This window comes from Columba livia, chromosome 2, assembly GCF_036013475.1.
Source record: "Columba livia isolate bColLiv1 breed racing homer chromosome 2, bColLiv1.pat.W.v2, whole genome shotgun sequence".
NCBI lineage: Eukaryota > Metazoa > Chordata > Aves > Columbiformes > Columbidae > Columba > Columba livia.
Window position 1 is genome coordinate 119,796,361 of NC_088603.1, and position 20,959 is coordinate 119,817,319.

A 20,959-nucleotide genomic window follows, 5' to 3' on the forward strand; every position below is an offset into this window, starting at 1 on the left:
ATAGTTTCTGCTAAACTCTGTTCTTCCATTATTGGTCTCTGATCAGCCTTACATTTGACCCCTTCTTCCTCCTTCCAAATCCCAAAGTACGTTCTCTATGGTGTTCTTAGATTTTTTTTTTCTCCTAATCTGCATTCACAGAAATTGAACCAAAATAGAATTTCACCCCTCAACATCTGGTTTTTGAACATTAAATATTATAGAAGCAGGTAGCTCTTGCTAGCTTCAATTTGACTTTAGTAATGCTTCCTGTATCTTTGGCTTCAGAGCAGAATTTGTTTACTAGCTTCTTCTTTTGTCTCCCTTTGTGTCACTCCTGATTTTTTATTGCTCTGGAGAAATGCATCTTTCTAAAGAATGTTTACAGAGCGGCTGTCCTTTCTTTCTTAATGTAGTGTCTGCCAGGGTGTTTTATTTTAAAATATTATGTTCATATATGTTTGCAGTGTATCATTCTGGTGTCCTCTGATTAAAACAAATTTTATTCATTTGAATCAGTTACACAATGTTCTGTGTTGTGATTGTGCTTAATAAATAATAGTATTACAGTGAGTTCAGTAACGTTATGGAAGACTGAAGGAACAGTTCTCATTTAGATAATGGATCAAGTAACAGAATTTTTTTTTTTCCTCTCTTCATTTGTGGAAAATGTTTAGATTTTTATTTTTAAGGATTGGCAGATCTGGATCATCTGTAGATTAAATTTTATCCAATGTATTTTGTAACATGCTAGGAAGAAGAGTGTTGGCTACTGTTTTTCTTTCTGTATTTTCAAGACAGTGTATCACATAATCTCAAATATCAGTGACTTTCACTGCCTAACTGTAGATTTTTTTTTTTTTTAAATGTAACATCCAATATTTATGCATGTGAATTATAAATATTTAGGGTATTTCTAAAACTAATCACACTTAACAATTTTTAGTTTCAGGTAGAACTGAGCAGCTATAAAGCAGGTTGCAAACTATAGCATCATTAAAAATCACACCTTTCAAGAAATCATCATCATATTACCAGAAAGATAAACATGATTGGTTTAGTTCATCAAAGTAACAACAATGCAATGTAGGAGCTTAGACTGTACTTGAAAAAATCAGATAGAAATTTGTGAATAAGAAAATGTTTCAAACGTGCATTTACATTTCCCAGGAACATTTTAAAGTACACCACTCCCCTAATGTAGTTTATTTCTGTTTAGAAAAAATCTCAGTATATGAAGTAAACAAACATGGTACTCATTTACCTATAGCTACAAAAACAATTGTGAAAAGTAAACATAAGAGAGTGAAAAATAAAATTCTAGGTGTTATGTATCATGAATGTACATGGTAGTTTTTCTAGGTTTGCTCAAAAATTTTCAGGGCTTATGCTTAAAATAAAAAAAGAATATTTTTCTTCTTCTAATGGCAGGAATGGGTATGATCCACACTTAATTCTCCTCGTATTGTCAGAAAGCTGGCAATGTTTATTTAGATGGAGTCAGTCATCTGTAGGAGTAAATACAAACACTTCCTGAATGAGGGATCTCAGGCTGCTTTTCTCTTTACTTTTTACCTAGGGATGTTAGTGAATGTTTTAAGACAATATCACTTGAACAATTATCAAAACTGATATTGCACACTTTATTTTGCATCTAGGATGCAATGGTAGAGAAAGGGATGTTTCAAAGGCTATTCCAGATCAATTTTCCAGGTTAATGTAGCCCAATTTTCCATCAGTCTCCAAGGAAAGGAATTTTATTATTAGTGGATGACAATAAGTTGGTCTGAATTACTTCTGTTGTTAAATTCTTTAAGTTATAGCTTCCAATCAGAAAGAAAACAAAAGACGTGGAGTTGTAGATTTCAGAGAAAAAAAAAAAAATTGCATGTATTCTCCTTTCCTGTATTCTGAACAGCAGAATAAACCACACAGTAGCCACAGAAATGTCCCATTATTCATGTGAGCTTGTCAAAGATTTTAATCCCTTTACTGTAGGTAATTTTCTCTTTTTTAATATAATTTTGAAGGGAGGCGTGACATATGTCTTTAAAATGTAATGTTTGATTTTTCATTTTTTTTCTTCTGCTGCGTATTAATCTATTTCTTTATTCATTTTTATAGATTAAAAAAATCAACAGGAATTTTCCCGTAAACCAGCAGGTAAGAATAATAATAATTGGAGTTGTTTAATTTATAATTCTCATTTCAACTGTATTTAATTTTGTAGTAGCTGTGCATTATTCTAGCTCAAGAATTCTTGGTAGATTTTCATTAGAGAATACCTTGCTGCCTTGAAATATATTTTAATTTTTTTCTAAAATCAAAGGTAACTGGAATTTTTGGTCAAAGTAAGATCATGCCTAATATTGTCAAATTAACATAGGTTTAATGTATATATATACACACAAAAAAGTTTTCTTCAGATTGCATCTTACTCATTTTATTATAAAAGGGCAAATGGCATTGTTATGCTTTACAGAATTAGTCAGTATTCATCAAAGTTCTTCTAAAATAGTAAAAATATGTGAATTGTGTTGTCCAAATGAAAGCATAGAAAACCTTGTCCAAGATTCTGGAGAAGACCAGTAGCAAAATTTGGAACAAGGTGAATCATCTGACTGTTTTCATCTATTGGCCGTCCCATATTACTGGAAGACATTTCAATGCCTTATAAAAAGGGAGCAACATTCCCTGAATAGAGATAGTTTCTTGCAAAATACATCATAAGCATAATTACTACTCTCCTCTAGAGCTGTGTATCAGGTGATTGTTGGATCCATGAGACAAAGAGATAGAGCTGTGTGACTTGAGAAATCTGTTCTTTCCACTCTTAAAACAAACAAACAAACAATCAAACAAACAAACAAACAAACAAACCTGCAGACAGCTCAAAGTTAAAGGCTAAAATTCTGAGGTTCTGTTTGCTAGAGACCATAGTAACAGCCATACCTTCCTGAAGGAATCAGCATATATTTTAGAAAACTGTGTAAATAAAGTATGAATAAAAATATTCAGGCTACACTGTAAAATAATCAAAGACTTCTTTATTCTAAAGTCTGTTCCCATAATACAGTAATGCCATTAATTGTTCTGTGATATAGCACAACAGTTGAAAATGTGACCACTTTGTGGTGAGTTACTTATCACAAAGTACACCTAGCAAATTAAAACAGGTAGTTAAAGTATGCATCTGTCATACGTCACAACCATTATCTATAATGTGGATTTCTTTTAAATAAATTTGTAATATGGGAAACAGATAAATCCAGTTCATCAGAAGGAACAAATTACATCCTTGTGGTAGATAAATTTGTATAGGACTGAACAGTAAACTTGACTTCAAGAGGACAGATTTAGGGAATAAAAGTGCTTTCACCTCCCTTATGCAGCATCTTCATCCAGTCAACATATTTCTCACTTCCCTGTCTCTGTTCCAACTTTATTCATACGGAATTATTAATATGGAATTGTGCTAAGTGTAACTAACAAGGCAGGGGTTATTGTAATTTTGTTTACTACTTTCTTCACGAGAAGGTCAAAAAATCACGATAAAGGTATTACAATAATAATAAAAAATAGCAACTATAAAGGTATATATAAATACAGTTAGAATAAATAAAACATAAAAAAAACCAGTTTGGTACATTTTTATTTGCCCTTGATTCTCAGTTCTTTGCACTATAGTTACTCAGATTTGTTGTCACTTTTGTCTCACTCGCCTCCTGAAGTCACAGAAAGGAAGTGATTTGTCACATTCAGCAGCTGAAGGAAACAGTTGCATTTAGGCATTTTCAGAACAGTTACTGTAACATCAGTTGCTGGCGGTGACAAGGAAATGCTCCTATCTCAAAAGAAGGGGAGACAAAATGTCCAGTAAATAAAAATTAGTGAACTAGATACTTTTTCAATTTCATTATTCACTTTGAACTTATATATTTGTTTTTTTATTACTGTAAAAAAACCCAACAAAAATACATATAACAGTTATAATATCCCATCATGCTGACATTAATTCAGTCATCTCTGCTGTTGTGGAACTTCTGGCATGTATGATCAGTAAGACATTTTTCTCTTCACTATAATTCCAATGGAAAACAAAAAAAACTTTCTCAGCTTGAATAGCTTGTTCGTCATGTTATCCGTCAGGACAGCCTGCAACTAATTTGTTCTATCATCAACATCAGTCACTATATTCTCACAGAATCACCATGGAACATTTCAAGAAAGTCGGCCAAAAAATCAAACTGGAAAAAGAGAGACCGATTTGATGGGCAGTGAGACTGGTAAGATTTCAATGCCCATCAAATACTGGAAAGAAAAAGCTTTATTGATATGCGGCTACTTTGAAGATTTGGGTTTACCTTATGTAAAGAAGGTTGTGGTTCTTTATTGTAGAAGCAGCCAGGAAATATAACCTTATTTAAATTAAATAGGATATTTTTGAGAAGAATCAGAAAAGACTACACAGATGTAAGGTTAATTTCTGTCTTTGATATTCAGCAGACATTAACATGATAAGCAAGGAAGGAACAGGCCTTTTCACTTGTTACATTAATACATATTTTTTTATTTGAATATTAAATTACCGTTTTGACTACTTTCGTCATCTTGACATTTATTTTAATAAATGCATTTTTGTATAAGAGGTTGAATAACTAGTTTTAACTTGTTTCTGCAAGCACATAATGAACTTGAACTCTGAAACTGACCTGATTGTGATTTTACTTCTAGATTTTTTCTTACAATACATTTTACTTAAAATGATTAATCCAAACCAGAAGCCTGTTAGCTATTTAGGATGGAAATACCTCTACGTCTTATTGTATATCCTATGCATCTTGTTCAATCAAAAGCAGTAATAAGACAAACTCTGAGAGTTTCTAAGCACCTATAATGAATATTTTAAAGTCACTTTATTTAAGAAACATCTCTTGACTAAGAATTTTTAAAGTACTATCTTTAATCCATTCAGGTGGAAAAGATTTGAAAGATCTTGTGGCTTTTCAGTTCACCCTCAGTGGGGGGGGGGGGGGGGAGAGGGAGGGGGAGAGGGAGGGGGAGAGGAGAGGGAGAGGAGAGGGATTAAAAGACTTGGTTACACATAGTATAGCAGTAATAGTGAAAGCAGGTTTGTCTCAAAAATTATTAGAAAGATAAGATACATTTATTGGAAATTAGAAGTTCAAGGATGATGGGTATTGATAAAGTTATAATTATACAGACAGCATAAGGTAATAAGAAGTTCTGAGAATGGTGTTAATATGTGTAATAGTAGAAGGAAGGTGATGCAAAAAGGGATGGAAGAAGACTACACAGGCAAAATGTTGTTGAAGAAGATTGTGGGAGAAGAGGGAAATCAAAGTTCCCCTTGTCTGAGCTGACAATGTAAAGGTTGCAAAAAAAAATAGAAAATTAGCAACATCTTTGAATCATGTTTGTTTTGTTTTGTTGTTTTTTTTCATTTGCTGTTTTTCATTTATTTGTTCGTTTTATATTAGTACTATATATATATATAGGTTACATATATTGCCATCATAGAGAAAATATCCATAAATTTAAGGAACAATTATTTAGACCTCATAGCAGAGAACACAGTATTTCAAGGTTTCAGCCAGAGGCTTCTCTGTTTGGTGAGCCAAGATGAGAAACACAAGCATGTTTCTTTTCTTGGAGCTCATCACTGCTGTTCAGCAGCTACACTGTATGCAGCAAATGTCAGTTCCTGCAAGTACCATCATTAGACAAGTGATTTCTGAAAGGTGCCATTGACACCCCTGCTAACCCTTTCCAAATGACAGGAAAATACACCCTACCTCAAAAAAGTGTGGTCGTGTATTGAGGACAAGCACTGCCCATTCCTTTTCAAGTCCTGATCTTTACATTAACCACCAAGAGTTTGTGCTTATACTGAGCTCAGCTGCAAATCAACTTGATAGCAACTAGGGGAATCAGCATCAAATAGTTTTTCTTCCAAAATCTTCAGATCCTTCTCAGGATGGGAAACCAAATGTAGGCCTCCAGCTACTGGAGATTTTATTACCCATTATAACTCTTATTGGCTCTTTGATTTTATTGGCATTTAGCTGATTGCCATGCCAGGAGGATGAATTGGTTACATCTGGTCTAGGTATGCAGTGGAATTCAAGGTTTAGATCTAAATCTTAGTATGGCCTTCAGTTCACCTCTTCCTATCCCTACGTATATAAGTAAATACAATGTCTATTAAATTGCAGTCAGGAAAGTCATAACTTTTTGATTGCACTTTTAACTTATTTTACTCAACAAGCTAGTGGCCAGGGAGCTGATTTTCTGTTTTATTGGTTTATGGTTATGTTCATATACTTGTTCACAAATGCAATAAATAGCCTCTTGCTTCCCTACTACACAGACAAAACTCAAGTTTCAAGGTTTTGCGTGAAACAGAGATTAAAATGTCTTGGCAAAGCAGTGTATTTAAAAGTTTATTTTCCCCTACTGTACATTTAATCTCTATTAAGATGAATTTAGAGGCTATAACCTTCCACCTTTCACCAATGCTGAGTTCACAAAAAAATTATAATGGGGAAGAATTCTACAACCCTGGATGGACGCTGTTTCTCTTCTATCCACAGGCAGCATGAGCATTTTTGAAAGACTTGTCTTGCCTCTACAGAAGATGAGATATTCTCATTAAATAATTTTAATTTTCATTTTGAAGAAGAATCCCTTTGGAATTTTCCTACTTTTGTGAGGAAAAAATTGGTAGCTGTCTTGTTCAGAGTTAGCAGTTTATAATGAGAATGTGTATGAAAATGACTCAGTGTTTCCATCTCCACAACTATGTTTAACAGTTTTAAAACAACATTGTGGCACAATGAACTGATCCCACACTAAGGCAAGAACCTGGGGTATAATTGTTCAAGTGAAATTCCACAACACTATTACACTTAAAAATGCCAATTGCACTGCTAAGGTGGCCTGATAAGACATCTGTTCTAGTGATAAACGTTAGTATGAAAGAAAACACACACGATTTTTTTTTTTAATTGTAGAATAATAACCCTTAAGATTACATTAGTATTGTATTAACATTTTTAAAATGGACTGATTAAACACTGTTCTACTGAATTGTGACATGTCCTCAAAGAAAAGCAAGTCATTACTCTAGAAGCACATTTAAGTCAGTGTTTTAGCTCCCTCATCTTAAGTGTATATAGTTTTCTTCTTCTTTTTTTTTTTTTTTTTTTCAGATTTTGCATGACTGTTGAACTAATTGTTTTTTTCAAAATGCCAGTACCATAGTTCCCCAGAGTAGCCATTCTGTAGCTCTTGACTGACAGTTATTGAACTTTCAGGTCCTATGGTACATCTGCTGTATCACCATCTGTTGTCACAGTAAGGACTTGATCAGGTTTATTTTGAAGGAAATGAAGCTTCTATTGTTAAATGTTTATTGAAACACACAGGGGAAGCTGCATGCTTGCTGTTAAATTAAGCAGAAGTGCACGATAGGGTGTAAATTATGCTGTGCTAATTCCTTTCATTGTATTGTCAGACATCTATGGCACTTGGCATGGATTATTGCTCCATAACACAAACCCTTGCAAGGCTTATGTTGCTTATTAATAGTTTATTGAGATTTCTCTAAAATAAAAGGCATATCTATCTATCTATCTAAAAAATATGTTTGGTTGACATGAAATACTTTGAGCACTTTCTTTCATTGTCTTAAATGCTTTTGAGGCACTTTCTTAAAAAAACTATGCTTCCCATGGCAAGTAGAAGACTTTTCTTCCATTTACATTGTAGCCCAGAGTAGTTTTGAATTTCAGGACATAAAAAAGTTTTAGAAGTGCAATACGCACCATAGACTATTAGCAATTTTAGGCTGAGGATACCTACATGTTAACTTTTGAGAGGAAGGTCAAACTGCATCTTGAAGACAGATGATTACCTGATGAGCTAGATAACCTTCATGTTGTGAGTCACTCAATGTAGTTATTGGGTAGCGGTGCTTATATCCTAGGGCTGCATACTCTATAGCCCATGAGAGGAAGGAAGTAATTTAGACACCTGCTGGAAATTTAGGTGATAGAAAAGAGTGATTAGATCAAGTTCTTATTTAAATCTCAAACTGTAAAAAGCTGTGTGTTAAATCATTTCTTCATGTCCAGCAAATTCACTTTTGCCTCAAGTATGAACTTAATCTTCATTTACATATTTTTCTCTTTTATCTTCTCTTTATTTTTTTTTTTCCTAATGTTAACTTGTCAGTATAACAAGTATTAGCTAGCTATTTTTTTCTCTGCAATATTAATGTAACTCCTTGAAAACTGCTTTCCATAAGGGTAAGTTTTGCCTGACCAAACTCAGTGACCACATCTATGTTACATCTGTGTTCAGATTTTTCACAATACAGGGTTGAATGTACTGTATTCCTCACCAAAGCCTGAAACAGGGCAGATGAATTAGAGGAGTCTAAATGCCTTGTTCTGTCCTAGACATTTAAAACTGAGTGAAATAAACAGACCTGTCTCACAACTAGATATTAGTAACTGGAATCCTAAATTTATAAACAGATAAACAAATGTTACTTATTTTCTGGTTCTCAAAGAAGAGTTACTAGATATTGTATGTATTTTACTGACATTTCAAGGGTAATTTACAGACGGGACTTAAGAATCTACAGGGAAGTGATTTGATGCCTAGCTCTTATCCATTTGGTTTCTGAAGAATGGAGAACCACCGGGATAAGATCCAAAATAGCCAGGGTGTAGCACTGCCTGAGGCATCTCACAGGGACCAGTCTGACAGCCCTTCTCTCTTTGTGGCTTAAGGGTTTGAGTCAAAGCTCATGTCAGATTCAAAACTCTGAATGCTTCCACAAAGACCCTAAGAAATTAATGGAAGTTCCTGCTCTAGATAGATAGATAGATAGACAGACAGATAGGTAGATGGATGACAGATAGATAAACATACTTTAAGAAAGAATATGTTTATGCCTGCTTGCCTATTTTGGGGTGGCAGTCATGGCAAGTATTCAACTGGTAAGTGGACAGCTTGATCTACTGCTTATCAGATTAAGTTGTTCTAACCAAATCTTTCACCTTGTTTTACAGTCCTCTGAGGTGTGAAAACAGGCTCTTTCTGATTCCACAGGTCCTGCCTGTCTTTCTGCATAGTGTCATAGTTTCAACAGGTGCTCTAGAGCTTTTAGCTTGATGTTTAGGTTAGAAGATGAAAGATACAGGTTTGACACACTGACTTCGTGAGTGTTGCAGTTGCTAGGTTGCCGGAAAAATGGCTTTCCCTTCAGCTGCTACTGTGCAACAATATGATCCAAACATTTTTTAACAAACCTGACCCTGCCCATATGCATCCAGGGTTCTTCTGAATCAGACTCCCCCCAGCAGATTTAGGCAGAGGAATAATTGCTTCCTGATTTGTCATAAAGCTTTAACATGGACAAATATTTACAGTTGTTCCCAGAAGCATAATTTCATACCTAGGATGAGGTCAGACAGTGAGAAACCACCAAATTTAAATAGCAATCTGATGATTTGCTCTTGTTGCACCATGTTATCCCTGTGTTCTATTGATATGTGTGACATAATTAAATCCTGCTTTAAGTCTCTAAATTTATTCAGATCTGTTATTTTGCCACTTACCCAAGAAATGGGATATGCAACATAAATAGGACAGTGAAAAGGATATCTGCATTTTAAAAGACTGATTTTTTTTGAAGGGGTGGGTATTTATGGTGTCTGAGACTGGAAACGTAAGTAGCAAATGTGAAACTAAGAAAGGGCTATTTTTTATTCTGATAGAATAAATGCTTGTGTCTTTTTCATTTCTTTTATTGCTGGACAGGATTTTTAGCTACTATCCAAACAGGCCAACAAAACAGGAAGAGAGGAAGCAAATTTTAGCATCCTTGTTTAGAAACAGATGCCTTGAATGATCATAGAATCATAGAGTCATAGAATGTTTTGTGTTGGAAGGGACCCTGAAGATCATTTAGTTCCAACCCACCTGCTATGGGCAGGGTTACATCCCACTATACCAGATTACTCAAAGCCCCATCCAACCTGGCCTTGAGCATTTCCAGGGATAAGGCAACCACAACTTCTCTGGAAAGCCTGTTCCAGTGCCTCACTATACTCATGGTGAAGAATTTCTTCCTTAAATCTACTCTAAATCTACTCTCTTTCAGTTTAAAGCCTCTATACTTTCTCCTATCACTACATGTCCTTGTAAAAAGTCCCTCTACAGCTTTCCTGTATCCCAGCTTTAGGTACTTGAAGGAGGCTATAAAGTCTCCTTGGAGCCTTCTCTTCTCCAGGCTGAACAAACCCAACTCTTTCAGCATTTCCTCATAAGACAAGTGTTTCAGTCCTCATGGCCCTTCTCTGGACTCGCTACAACAGGTCAATGTCCTTCTTATGTTGAGGGTCCCAGAGATGAATGCAGTACTCCAGGCGGGGTCTCACAAGAGTGGAGAAGAGGGGGACAATCATCTCCCTTGACCTCCTAGTTCCACTTATTTTGATGCAGCCCAAGATATGCTTGGCTTTCTGGACTGCAAGCACACATTGCCAGGTTGTGTTGAGCTTCTCATCAATCAACATCCCCAAGCCCTTCTCCTTGAGGCTGCTTTCAATCCATTCTCTGCCCCACCTGTATTTGTGCTTGGGATTGCCCCAACCTGTGTGCAGGACCTTGCACTGGGCCTTGTTGAACTTCGTAAGGTTTGCACGGGCCCATCTCTCAAACCTGTCAAAGTCCCTCTGGATGACACCCCTTCCATCCAGTGTGTTGACTGCATCACACGGCTTGGTGTCATCAGCAAACTTGCTGAGAGTGCATTCAATCCCACTGTCCATATTGCTGACAAAGATGTTAAACAGCACCAGTCCCAGTACTGACACCTGAGAAACACAACTCATCACTGGTTGCAACTCCTTGAGTGTGACCATCAAGCCAATTCTTCATCCACCATGTGGTCCGTCCATCAAAACCATGTCTCTCCAATTTGGAGACAAGGATGTCATGCTGGACAGTGTCAAATGCTTTGCACAAGTGCAGGTAGATGACGCCAAGTTGCATATGTTCTGTATCTCTCTGCTCTCTGACAAGTTCCTGAAAGGTGGTAACAAAGACAGGAAAGGAGGAAACTGAGTCACCATATCCACAAAAGATACAGGTCATCTTTATTTTATAGTTATAGTTATACTTAAAAATATTCAGTATGGGGAAAAGTTTGGTTTTGTTTGTTTGTTTGTTTTTGTTTTTGTCCTTGTTTTTGTTTTTGTTTTTGTTTTTTCTCTAACCTCAGCTTAATTCAGGAACAGTTAAAATCCATAGTTTACCAGACATGAATTTGTTCTGCCTGGCCATTTTGGAATTTTCATTGGAGGCTGAGGCTAGAAATAAAAACATACTTGATTGTATTATCTCTTTTGTTGCATAAAGTGAGTGTAAAAGTTCCCAAGAATAACATTCATTTTAGTAGATTAGAATGAAGGTGTTCAGTAGGACTATAAACACATTATTCTTTGTGGAATTGTGTTATCTAAATAAAATAATTGGAATCAATGAAGCATATACTTCTACTGAAGATCTTCTATTGAAGGAACACATGGGATTCAAAAGGCTTAAAAAAAGTATTTTTAATTACAATTTACTTTAAGGGGAGAGGTGAATATGCCTTCCATTTTTTATCATTCATTTATTTTACATCCATGCAGATGATTGGTGCTTCATATCACACCCTGTGAAAGGAAAAAATATTTATTAAATCTGTTGAACTTCTAAGAACTAAACAGAATTATGTGAACCACAGGTGGTCATTTACCTTCTCCCTTTCATCACAATAATATTATGTAGTACCAGTAACACAGTTGTAACCTGAATTTGAGAAAATAGTTGATGTGTAAAAAAGTATAAAGCAATTGACAATTTATGTGTTACCTGCAAAAGAAGACAGCAACAACAATAAAACACACACAAAATAAAAAACAACAAAAAAGAAATATTAATAAATGAAAATGTCTGAGGGAAAACTGACAATGGCAATAAAATTATAGTTAATTGCAAATGCAGAAACATTCCCTAGAAATTCATTATATGAGAACACTTTTGTTTTGTTTTGTTTTGGTTTGGTTTGGTTTGGTTTGGTTTGTTTTTTAACAGTTATATTTCCTTGTAAGGAGACATGGTTTACTGAACAATATCGGTTACATTAATATTTTTAGCACCTTAGAGAACTTTTACTTTCAGGCTTACTATTTTGGGAAACAAAACTTGTGAAGTCCATCCTATTCTATAACACATCAAACATATTTCACAGTGGCAAATAGACAAACTATTGTCATGAGTTGTCAAGTGAAAAATTGACTTAATTTTCATTATTTATAGTAATTTATAAACAAATTATTATTATTTAAGAATAAACATTTTCTTTCTTGGAATATGTCTCCGTGATGCTGGGTTTAGAACCAGAAAAAGTCCACCTTTACTTATGAAGAATGATTCTGGAAAATGGTGCAGGTCTGGAAAGTTGAAATGAAGAAAAAGAAAGACTAAGAAAAGAAAGGAGAAAAAATAGTAGATAGGCAATGCTGTGGCCAGGAACTTTCAGCCAAGATCTAGACAGACGTCTGGCTTCTTTCTTCCTAAAAACATGTGTCTACCTGGTGGCTCTGGCGATGTGTAAGTGCTGAGTGTCCAGAGGCACTTGATCCAACTGGCATGCTCAGCATAGCTCTGAAGTCCTGCAGGATCAAGATACAACAGTATGTGGTTTATAGCTGCTTTCTTTAAACATACAGCCTGAAGTCAAGCTGTTTCCAATTATTTGTTTAACAGCCCGCTGTTTATGCTACTTGGTTAATAGAAGCAAGAGTCACTCATCACTCCATCCTATTGCTCCCTCAAGACTGCCCTAATGGTGGTAGGTTTAGAAAATGTGCCAGCCTCTCCTTCCCCTCCTACTGGAGCAGGGTGCCTTTCAAAACCATTCCCAAACAGTGGGAGAGTATGCAAAAAGGACACAGAGCCCTGAGACTTTGCACAAAAGCCCTGAAGAAAAGATGCCTTCTGTGAGAGGAGAAACTTCTGCCTAAGTATTAATTATGAGTTTACATGAATCAATTGTTTGATGAAGTTCCTGTAGGTCATTGTCTGCACTTCATAGGATCTTGAACTATTCCATCAGGATCTCTCATTCAGCCACACAGACGGCACTCACAGCAGACTTCTTTATGTTGTCTTCTCTGTGGGTGAAGGAGCCTTCCTGTCCGTCTATAGAGCTCTCTGTGGATAGAGAGTCTCAGTGTCCAACACTGAAGTTAGAGCTTTGTTCAGAACCCAGTCTTATTTTTGGGGCAGTTACATCCTTTATGGGTCGTATCCCTTCGTTGTCCATGTCATGCAACATATAGCATTTAAAAAAAAAAAAAGAAGAGTGGAAAAAAGCTATGATATTATTCCAAAACAATTGTTATTCCTTGTTATTCCTTAAAGACTAAGCTTTTCTAGTGAAACTAAAAAAATCCATGGAAATACTGAGATGTCAGAGACAAGTCAACTATTGACAGGCATCACCGCATTGTCAAAAAATAATTAAGTGCAAGATGAGTTCAATACATGTTACGAACTCAATTGTTAACTCCCTGTCAGAGGCCATTCATATATAACCAGAAAAAGAACCTTATATATATAATTTCAAGCTAAATATCAGGCAAATTAGAACAGTTTATTCTAAAAAGTAAAAAAAAAAAAAAAAGATTACTTTAAAAATTATTACAAAAATGTGAAAACAATATTATATAGAATATACCCATTATCATGTTCTTGATCTAATCATCCCTTAAGGTTTTTCTCAGTTCTGGTTCTCTTTCTCAACACAGTAATATTTGGATAGCACTGTTTGAAAAACAATATTTAAAATGGCTCCAGAGTAGCCCCACTTCTCCTTCTCACTTAGTAATTAATTTAGGAAGATTTTTATTTACACATCAATACTTTAGTCTTTTACATGCCACCTTTTCCATTCTGTTTGGCAAGTCAACTGACTTTCAAGTGGTTTCAAGGTATTTAGCATCTCTATTCTCATCTGAATTCTTATCTTCTTTTTCCCTTCCTCCTCAGACTTCATAGAATATCGGAGTCCTTCACACGTCATAACCCTTTCCCCCTCACCCCCCCTTAACAACTGAGAAGGGATGATAGGATTCATCTTTCATTTCTCAATAGCTGTTTATGAGCAATAGAAGAGTCCTACTACCTTCAGTCTCAAGGGTGCCTTATCTGCAGGCAGTCTGTACTAGGAATCCCTTTCCAGAGCATGTTTTAAGGCTGAAAGTCTGTAGTGAGGAATTTGATACATTGCCCCATTGAAAATGAAGATAGGTATGAAACTGGTAAATTCAGAAAAACCTGGACAGCTACAAATGTTCACATTATGAAACGTGAACTACTGTATGTACTACTGTGTGTGCCACCAAAGAATAATGTGACACTGTAATAAAAACAATGATGAAACTAGTTTGCTAAGAATAATTAGTCAAGACTATTTTAAAACCAATTCCAACACAGATATGACTGCTTTGAGATCAAAGACTCATAAAATAATAATTATTTAGATTGGATGAGTTGTTGTAGGTCACCTGATCAAAACCCTGTTTAAAGAAGGGCCAACATAAATCAAATCCCTCAGGACTTTGCCCAGTCAAGCGCTGAATATATTTAAGAATTGAGATTTCATAACATCTCTCACTAAGAGAAATAATCCAACATTTTCTGTATTCTTTAACCACTAAAAGACATCAAAGGTTCTTTGGTGTATGATTTTTTTACCATAACTCCACAAGATAGATAATAAATCTCTTCCTGTAGATCTAGCAAGGTATATACTCTGAATTTCAATTGCGGAATATTTATTTGTTTTTATAAAAATAGTTTATTTTTCAGACTGTTGTCTGAAACTTCCTTGCTATGCATTGAATAGCTGTTGCTGGAGATACTGATGCCCAGAAAGTTCAAGAAGAAAATTCAGTAATGTTTTTTGTAAAAGAGACATCTGTCCACATTAATAGTTGTAAAGAAATGCTGACTACACCATACCCAACAGTGTTGTGTGTCATTTGCCATCATGTTATTGATTGCGATAGTTGTTAATCTTTGAGGAATTATATATATTATTTTTTACTTGGCTCTAATAATTGCTTCGTTATGTGCATTTCTGTGAATGTGAAAATTGGTTTTAAATGGTGTTTTACCTTGTTTTAATATATACAGTCCTTCCCTTGATGCTGTGAGTTCTTAGAAATTAGTAACTTTCCTTGAATCTTTATCAATTTTTTTCATAACAAAAAAACCCCTACCTAACCACCAGCTGACCTTTCATAGATCTTCTTTATCACAGAAAAATCATGGTGCTATTGAGGAAGGAAAAAAAACGCATGTTGCTACTACTTCTTCATTCATACTCTCTTAATTCAAAACAATTCATTAACTGAGCATGGATTATGAAAGCTAAAAAACAGTGGATTTATACAGAAATTTGAGTACTATTTGTACTTTTTATAATGAAATTTCACCTCTTGATGGCTTTTTCTTCTTTCAGTTGCATGCACTGAATTCTTAAAAAATGAAGGAGTTGCTTAAAAGCAATGTAATTCTAGTCTGAAGTTATGCCATTATTTTTGGAGATTTTATTTATATTTGTTTTTCTGAGATTATATAAGTAGTAATTGTGTTCTCTGAGAGCCCCGAGAAAGCCTTAAGAACACTTTAAGCTTGCAGAAATCATTTGATAAGCAGATAGGACATAAAATAGTTATTTCTCATTATCAATAGCAAGATATATTTTTCAAACACTAATAACATTAATAGCTTTTTGTTTTTTTTTTCAGTTTATAACTATTGCTGTTTAAATGACTAAGTTTAGAAAGTAAAAATTTGGCTTCCTAATAGTCTTCACCCAGTAGCCATGCATAACATTATTGCATAGATTTGTTATTTTGGTTTCATCAGAGGACAAAACATTTAAATATAATATTTTAAGCCTAAACAGGCTTTTGTATACTTACATATATATCTGCACTGCTGATTTTATGAAAAGTTCAGACTTCAGTCTCACAAAGCTATAAAAATATCTGTAAGTCAGGTCTTGTGAAACCATTATTACCAAAAAAGGGACTTATGTCAAATATGTCTTTTCTGCTGTGCAAGCAATGACACCAGAGACTTAAAAAACTGCTTTAGATATACACTGAGTATTTGCAGTTTTATTCTGGATTTCTGAGCACATTGAAATGTAAATGTCTAATTCTATAGAAATGTAATGATGTGCAAACTCAAAAGATTAATTACTAAAATTAGTTACAAAGAAATCTAACCTATTATCCATCATCTATATTTTCTACATGCTCAGACATTTGGGGTTATCACATTTTATGGTTACCTTTGGATGAAGCAGAAATCTAGCAGACTTTCAGAATGAGAACAAAGCAGTGACATGAGTAGCACGATCTCAAAGACAGCCAGATAACCTAAATTGCACTTCTCCTGACCAAGTTCTGCTTACTGGTTCTCTTCAGAGAAACAGAAAATGGAAATCAAAACAATATCTGTAACCAGTCATTGAAATGTAATAAAAAAACACTCCTAGGGTGAGTTAAGAATGGTAATAGATGTTTCTGTGAGTAATCCACTCACATTGGTACCACAGAAAGATCAATATGTCAGTTGTTTGCTCAGTGGCACCATCAAAAGTTTGAAAGATGCTGTCCAGTGACTTGTAATATTCTGCTATTTTTCTTCATTCAGCATGTTTCAGTAGTCTAACCTGAGGTGACAAAGACGAATGTAAAATATCCTTCATCAGAAAAGAGAGGCCATGCCCTCCAGCTTGATTATCTGAAATATTATTTTAATTAACCCATTTATATTTTAGAGCCTCAAAAATTTATTACATTAATACTGTGTTCATTTAGAGGGAAAAAAAAATAAAAATCAAAAGATAAGTCCCAAATACAGTCAAGCTACCTGGCTCTAGTATAGATGATGTTTACTTTCTTGCCACCTGACTATTAAACTTTCTGTATTGCACTGTTATCTGTTTAAACACTCAAAAACCCCAGAAATTTTCTCCTGGATTAAAATTTACAGCTGTCCTTGTGCTTGTTTGTAAATTCAGTAGGTGAAAAAAACATACAGGCAGAAATTCAAATATCACCATCTAGCAAATAAACAAACAAACAAACAAAAAACACAAAACAAATAAACAAAACAAAATAAAACCAGCAAAACCAGAATCCTACTGGTTGCAGTTACATAGAAGCAAAAGGAGAGGAAATTACGGCAGTGTGATATACATTAATTTTTTTAGTCAGGATGTGTGTAAAACCTGCTCATTTTAAAGGAGTTTACTGAGACCTGCTCTGTTGAGAGTGCCAGAGAAGGTTTGAAGCTTCCCAGGTCGGCTGTAAATGCCTGTGATGGCAGTGAAACTGAGTCTCTTCAGTGTTAAACCTACAGCCAAATGAACTTGCTCAGGGAAGTGCTCAACAGCTCTAAAGGTGAGTTATGTAGCAGGTAAAGAAGAGAAGTCTCTACAAGAAAGAGATTCATTCAAGTGAGGAAGGAAGATCTAGATAACACAAGATATATATTTTTTATCATCTAGTAATGGCTACCATACCTATTAAGTAAGAAAATGCTTCACCCAATCCCATGTAACACGCACGCATCCCTTATGCAGTTCAGGGGGTTTACAACATGCTGACTAGCTACTTGAGTTGATGATTTATTTTTTTTTTTTAAATTAACCAGTCAATATTCTGCAAGCCAAGACTAGAATGAGCTCTTTTTATACTGATTCCTTCTAGTAATTTCACACACACACATTAATATAGATCGGTGTCTAATCCTGCAGTTTGCATCCAAGTCTATCTTTGTGAAAAGTTACGTAAGGTCTTTCTTGTAAAAAGTCTTAAGAGAGGAATGCTGTACTTTCTAAATGCTAATCACCTCTATTAAAATGAACAAATTCAAACTGTAATGAATTTCAAATATGTGTAATTATTCATTAACTTGAATAATTTAAAGGAGGCAAAATACCCCCGAATTTTAATGTTGACATTTTGACAAAAGCACACAGTTGCCCAATTAACGTTCAAATTGACTTTGTCTTCAGAAGAATTTATTTCAATGAACGGATACTTAGAAGTCTTAAATAAGTAAAATGAGTGCTTTGAAGTAAACTGTAGCTATTAACATGTAACATTGGATGAAAAATTGAATAGATGAGACAAAATTTTGCTCTGGATTAGTAAAATATGGCAAAAAGGAGATCATGAGAAACTTGGAAAAGCAAGGTGCAGATATTTACCTGTTCAGAAAGCATGTAGTCACCACTTTTCAAATCTGTGAAGGGAGTGAAGGCATGAAGTGGCTGATATAATCTTGGATTCTGGCAAGATATGGCAGATCTCTTTGGGCAGGTGTTAAAATTCCTCATGGGATGGTGTGGATATAATGTAAACTTTAACACAGGCTCTTCAAACAGTGGTATTATTGCTGGACTGATACCTGCAGAGGCCCAGGCAAGTTTTGTTACCCCAACCATCTTCATTCTGTTTATAATATTGTATGCTAAGAAAGCAAATATACTCTGTTTTCAGTCTTTAAGTTTTCAGGTATCTGGAGTATAAAGAAAAAATCATCTTCCATAATTGAGAAGTATTTTCTGATTTCTGGTACTGTTTACTTTAGGTCCCCTATTTATTTCCTTAATCTTTGTGTGATGGTTTAAAAACAGAACAAGACAAAACCAAATGGAAACAGTATAATCAGCTTTGGTCTGATAACAAGATGACAACATGAGATGACAACATGAAGCTATATAAGATACAATACATGTATAATCTTATAATCTCCAATAATAACTTTTTAATCCCCAATAATAAGCGGACTGCTGAGAGACTAAATAATCTATTAGTAGGTAGGTGGTTCAAAGATATAAAAGTGGTCTTTGACAGTGAAAGTTCTAAAGCACCTAAGATAGAAAGGAGTAGATATTACAGAGGAGCACTGAAGGGGGAAATTGTTTTGCAAATGAACATTTTCTGGTTTTATACATTAGTCATTTTTCTCATTTCACAGAATCACAGAATGGTTGAGGTAATAAGGTACCTTTGGAGGTCATCTTGCCCAACCCCCTCTTCAAGCAAGGTCATGTAGAGCAGGTTGCCCAAGACCATGTCCATCCACAATTCAAACCAAAAGTAGTTCATTTCTAACTTTTGAAGTTTAGAAATAAAAGTCAAAGGGAATATTTGCTCAAGCTGTTTATTTTCCTTTAATAATTTCATAGCATAATTTTCTAGAAAATATTGACCATTACTGATGTTTATTTGTCACAAAATGTAATTAAACAAATGAGGCTTTAAATTATTTTAAATCTAATCTGAAGGGTATGTAAAATAATGTTTCATGGCCATTTGTCTTTTGTTTCTTTGAGATGATTTTTCTTACCCATACTGCCTTGTTTTAGTGGGCTTTCTTTGTGAACAAGACAGATAATAATTCAAAGGAATTTTTTTAAAACTTATTAGTGGAAAGAATACCAGGATTTTAGCAAACTTGAAAAATAGGAGACATTTTCACATTATAACAATTTTTTCTAACATGCCTTAAAAATATATCTGATGAATTATTCTGTTGACTTTGAAAAAAATTTCTTACCATAAAATACCTAAGCCTTTTAAATACAGGACTGTTTTTGCCAATGATTGCATTATCATCACAGTTTTTGTTCCATTTTAGTGTGGTTTACTTGCTTTTCTGCTAACATACATGTGTAATGAATTCTGAGACTATCATGCAAAGAAAAAGGTATTAAAACCAGGGTAGAGAGCACTATCTGAGTTCCTTATCCCTCACCATTATTCACAGTGTTGACTAACACATTAATTTGTTTTCTGACTCCAGGTTTATTCTGTTGCCCTACAGGCTGTTCCACATAATATGAGTATGAATGTGAGTCTTCCAAGATAAAAAGCTGCCAGGGCATCTGTTCTGATTTTTAAATTGCCTCACTTATTTAATATCACATACATTTTACATTTCATTTGGGAGATTTGGGTGGCTGTTGGTTGTTTTTTTTTTGTATTTTTGTCTTAGTGCTTTTCCTAAAATATAGTAAAATTTGTGTTAAAACTTTAGAGAAGTCCTCTGAAAGTCAAGGCTATTTAAGACATTTTAGCAATATGTAGGACTGGTATGAAATACGGCGATTTATGGTAATTTGTCTTGCTTGATTAGGATGTCCATGTACATGCTAAATAGGAGGTTACAGATATTTGAAAGAAGAAAGCGTCCTGTTTCATTTATCATTTATGGATTTTTTTAAACCGTACATGATTTAACTCATAAACTGTTATAACTTCTTGAATATTTGTTACTGAACCAACATCCAGTAAGTCAGCTAATTTGTGTTACCATTTGATTTTGAGGTGTGAGTTGCTTCAGGTAAGTCAGAAACCAGGACTGCAAAAATTATCTTTTAAGTGAAATGTTATCACAAATAAAATCTGTTTTCCCCACCACTGCCACCTTGTTGATAATTGTCACTAGCTGGTAGGGATGCAAAAAACTTTTCTACGATCTCACAAGTCAAATTTCATATTCCTATACTATTTCAATAGATATATACACATGAACTATTAATTTGAAAAAGTAAGATCCTTTTCCAAATAAATAATTTTCTGAAAGTTGTTCATAGTCAATGCTTTATTAGAAGTCAAAATGTTTAGCATTAATGTAAATGTCTCAAGAACGTGGCCTGTACATTATCTCATAATAGAAAATTTTTCAACAGTTTCTCAGCTTCATTATATAAAAACTACAATATATTACCTAACATCACATGTTCATTGTGTTTAGGTAAGTTGACACCACATTAGTAACCCTTAAGTAAAATAGTTATCAA

General features: G+C 34.5%; 1 protein-coding gene across 8 annotated transcripts in view; it reads left to right on the forward strand.

Moving 5' to 3' along the window:
• SNTG1 (syntrophin gamma 1) overlaps positions 1-20,959 on the forward strand; it is a 347,784-nt gene that overhangs the window by 275,132 nt on the left and 51,693 nt on the right. For all 8 annotated transcript variants that reach the window (XM_065053503.1, XM_065053506.1, XM_065053502.1 and 5 more), the window contains one exon: positions 2,104-2,142. In XM_065053503.1, coding sequence (XP_064909575.1) covers positions 2,104-2,142 — 39 coding nt within the window. The remainder of the gene's footprint in view (positions 1-2,103; positions 2,143-20,959) is intronic.